The sequence below is a fragment of the Pteropus vampyrus genome, unplaced genomic scaffold, assembly GCF_000151845.1.
Source record: "Pteropus vampyrus isolate Shadow unplaced genomic scaffold, Pvam_2.0 Scaffold355, whole genome shotgun sequence".
NCBI lineage: Eukaryota > Metazoa > Chordata > Mammalia > Chiroptera > Pteropodidae > Pteropus > Pteropus vampyrus.
In genome coordinates this window covers 341,777-344,926 of record NW_011889136.1, presented here as the reverse complement: position 1 = coordinate 344,926, position 3,150 = coordinate 341,777, and the positions used below count along the sequence as shown (strand labels likewise).

The 3,150-nt window shown below is 59.4% G+C and overlaps 1 protein-coding gene across 1 annotated transcript in view; it reads right to left on the bottom strand.

Annotated features, from left to right (window-relative positions):
- LOC105304826 (transient receptor potential cation channel subfamily M member 1-like) overlaps nucleotides 1–2,117 on the bottom strand; it is a 56,355-nt gene extending 54,238 nt beyond the window's left edge. The window contains exons 1-3 of the mRNA XM_023522694.1: nucleotides 1,655–2,117; nucleotides 662–833; nucleotides 272–305 (exon numbers count right to left, since the gene is read on the bottom strand). Coding sequence (XP_023378462.1) covers nucleotides 272–305; nucleotides 662–833; nucleotides 1,655–2,081 — 633 coding nt within the window. The 5' untranslated portion in view covers nucleotides 2,082–2,117. The remainder of the gene's footprint in view (nucleotides 1–271; nucleotides 306–661; nucleotides 834–1,654) is intronic.
- Between the last annotated feature and the right edge of the window lie 1,033 nt (nucleotides 2,118–3,150).

Genomic DNA, 3,150 nt, shown 5'->3' with positions numbered 1-3,150 from the left:
GCACGTCCGTGCGGCCCCGGCTCACGCCCTTATCCTTCTAATAAAGGGGTTCTGTTTTTGCAGATGTCTATATTAAATTAGGAAAAACAAATTATCGTAGGTCATGAAAACCCAGCAATCGTACTGGTGGGCATTCGTCACAGAGAAGCGAAGGCCTGGGTTAGCACGGAATCCCGCGCCTGGATGCTCACGCGCATGGGTCTGTGACCCCGCTTGGGGGCGGCGGAAACACCGCAGCTGGCAACGGTCAAACCGATGGGCCCGTCCGTACCGCGGAGTACGACTCAGCCACGCGCAGGGACAGACTGCGGTGCACACAGCCGCCGGACGTGCGGAGCGGGAAACGCCGCCCTCAAAGGCTACTTACTGCGTGATCCCACTTATGCGACGTTCTCGAAATGACGAGATCATAGACGAGGGCAGATGGGCGGGGACCGGGGGCTGGGGTGGGGGGGTGTTAGCTGTGGATGGTACACCCCAACACGGGGCCCCCAGGGGTGAGGAGACGTTCCGGCTTGATCGTCTCAGTGACAGCATCTCGGCTGTGTTTTGTGCCATGTTTTTGCAGGGCGTTGCCATTGGCGGGGGGGCGGAAGGCGCAGGGGACCCCTCTTTCTTATTTTTTTGACAACTGCAGGTGAATCTACAGCGATCTCAAAACAAAGACTGCTGTTTAGAGCTGGCCAGTGTCGGGGGGCAGATGCTTACGTCCTTCCCGACCAGCTCGTTCTTGTTCTCCACGATGCCCCACGGGGCGATCCCCACGGCACACAGCCGGCCTCTGGACTTGGAGGGGTGGTCCTTCAAGGCGTCCCCCACGTGGCTGACGACCCCTGCGAGCAGCCATAAGTCACACTTTAGGCCCCGTGCCTCAGCCGTCCGTTCCCGACAGAGCAGGGCGCGGACACGGCAGACTTCGTCACTTAAAGAAAGCGCGTCGGAGTCCGGGGCCACCGTAACCCGTCGCCCGCGTGGGCTCCTGGACTCTGCGGTGTAGTGGTTTGCTTTGCTCGCTCCTGAGACCCGCGGTGGGGACACCTGCGCCTGTGACAGTCCCCGGACGCCCAGACAGCCTCTCTGCACCTCGGTTTCCTCTCCCATTTGATGGGGAAGGGACCGTCGCGAGCCTCAGCGAAAAGGAGGCTCATACAGGGCGCATGGCGGGGGCCAGAGATACCGACCGTGACCGCCGGCGAGCCCCATACAACCAGCTGCGGGCGGACTCGGGCTCTGTCACAAACGTTATCAGGAGGCGAGACCTTTGTCTTTTGATCTTAACGACCTCATCTTACTGCACTTTGGAGGTACTAAGATTTTACAAATGGAAGGTCGGGGCAGCTCCGCCCCTGCGGTTCTGCCGGCGCGTCCTCCAGCGGGCTCAGATGACAGCTTTTTTAGCAACGGAGTGTTTTCTGAACCGAGGTACGTGCACGGCCTCTTTGGACGTAAAGCTGTGGCACACCTACTCGACTGCGGCGTCGCGGGAACATAACTCGTGTGTACTGGGAACCCGGGAAACTCCCGTGACCCGTTGTACTGTGACAGTCGCCTGCTTGCGACCGTCCCCTGAGGCCCGCCCACGCTCGAGAGCTCTTAGGGACCATCCTGGTGCCGGGTTTGCACACTGATTGCAAGAGAAAGGCTCTGTTCTTACCAGTGCTGACGCCCCCCGTGAAAATCCAGGCGCCCGTGGTCATGGCGGCCTTGACCAGCCCTTTTCCAAACACCTGCTTCAGCTTTGGCTGCATCTCGAAGTTCTGGAGGCCTCCGTGCACGGATATGAGGAGCTTGGGGAGTTCCAGCTGCCAGTCCTTTACCATGAGGTGAAGCAGCGAGTCTGGTTTGGTGTCATAGGACACGCGGATATACTGCAAAGGAGTGGGGGGGCACCCAGCGCTCGGCCTCGGCCTGGCCTCTCCTGTCACCAGGGGCAGGGCCGTGGCTCGTGACCGAGCGAGAGCTGTCTGGCCTTCTCTCCCTCGGGGCCCGGGGCCTCGGTGAGTCTGTGGCCAGGTGACGGAAAGGAACATGGGAGGTATGCCCGATTTAGCCCAGTCGATTTTGAATTTTATATGAACCATGGAAAAAGGTTTAGGATAAGTATGTGATATTTGGACATACTTATGCTAATAAAAAATGATCGATTGTTTATCCGAAATTCCAGGATGACTGGGAGTCTTCGTTTTACTTGCTGACCCCAATCTTGAAGGGACCGTCCCCAAGATCGGCTCAGCTAGAGCCACGGCCTCAGCAGCTGGACAGGATTGGTCGAGGGCGTGGCCCACCGGCCACCGGGGTCACGGGCCAAGCCGGACTCGCCCTTCCCTTCAAGGTGAAGAGGCAGTCGATGGCCTTGGCCCTGTGAACGGCCCACGCCAGGATGCTTGCTGGGTGCCATCCCAGAAGACCCTGTGCTTTTGGGCATTTGGGACACAAGTGAATTTTATTTGAACAATGATGTTGGGCCAGCGAGACAGAATGACATCGTGGAAACCGTCTGCCTGGACACGTGGGAGTGGGGCGCAGAATGAGCCGGAAGGGGTGGCCGTGTGGACGCCCCGCCGCACTGGCCGGGCTGCCCAGCGCTCCCCGCTCACACGCCAATGGGAAGCGGACACGGGCCGGGAGGCTCGCGTGGGCCCGGGCACCCCGGGAAAGGCCCCTTACCACGGCTTTGTTGGAGGACCCGCCTCCCTGGAACTCGAGAGCCCCGTAGGCGTCCGTCGGGTAGCTCTGCGTGTGCTTGGCCACCGACCACTTCTCGGGCTGGGGCTCCGCCTCTCTGTGTTCTTCCCCATTTTTGGCAGACGTCACACTTGGCAGAGGGGGGACGTGCTGGTTGGTGAGCTGGCCACAGCAACACCTGGAAACGAAGGCCAAACAGAGTTCCAGTAACATGTTTTCTCCTTAACAGGAGTCAACCTGAACAGGCGGGTGACACCTGAACCCCTCACGTATGCGGCTTTACCGGGGACAGAAGTGCCGCTTACGATGGCCGTTTCCAGACCATCGATGCGCGTCTGTTTACATGCCAGCCCGTTGTAAACACATCGATGGTGCCCTTCCTTCCTGGACCGATTTCCACCTTTTTTGATGTCTTGACAATGTCGATACGGGCAAGAGTTACTGAACAGCCTGCGACAAAGTGCG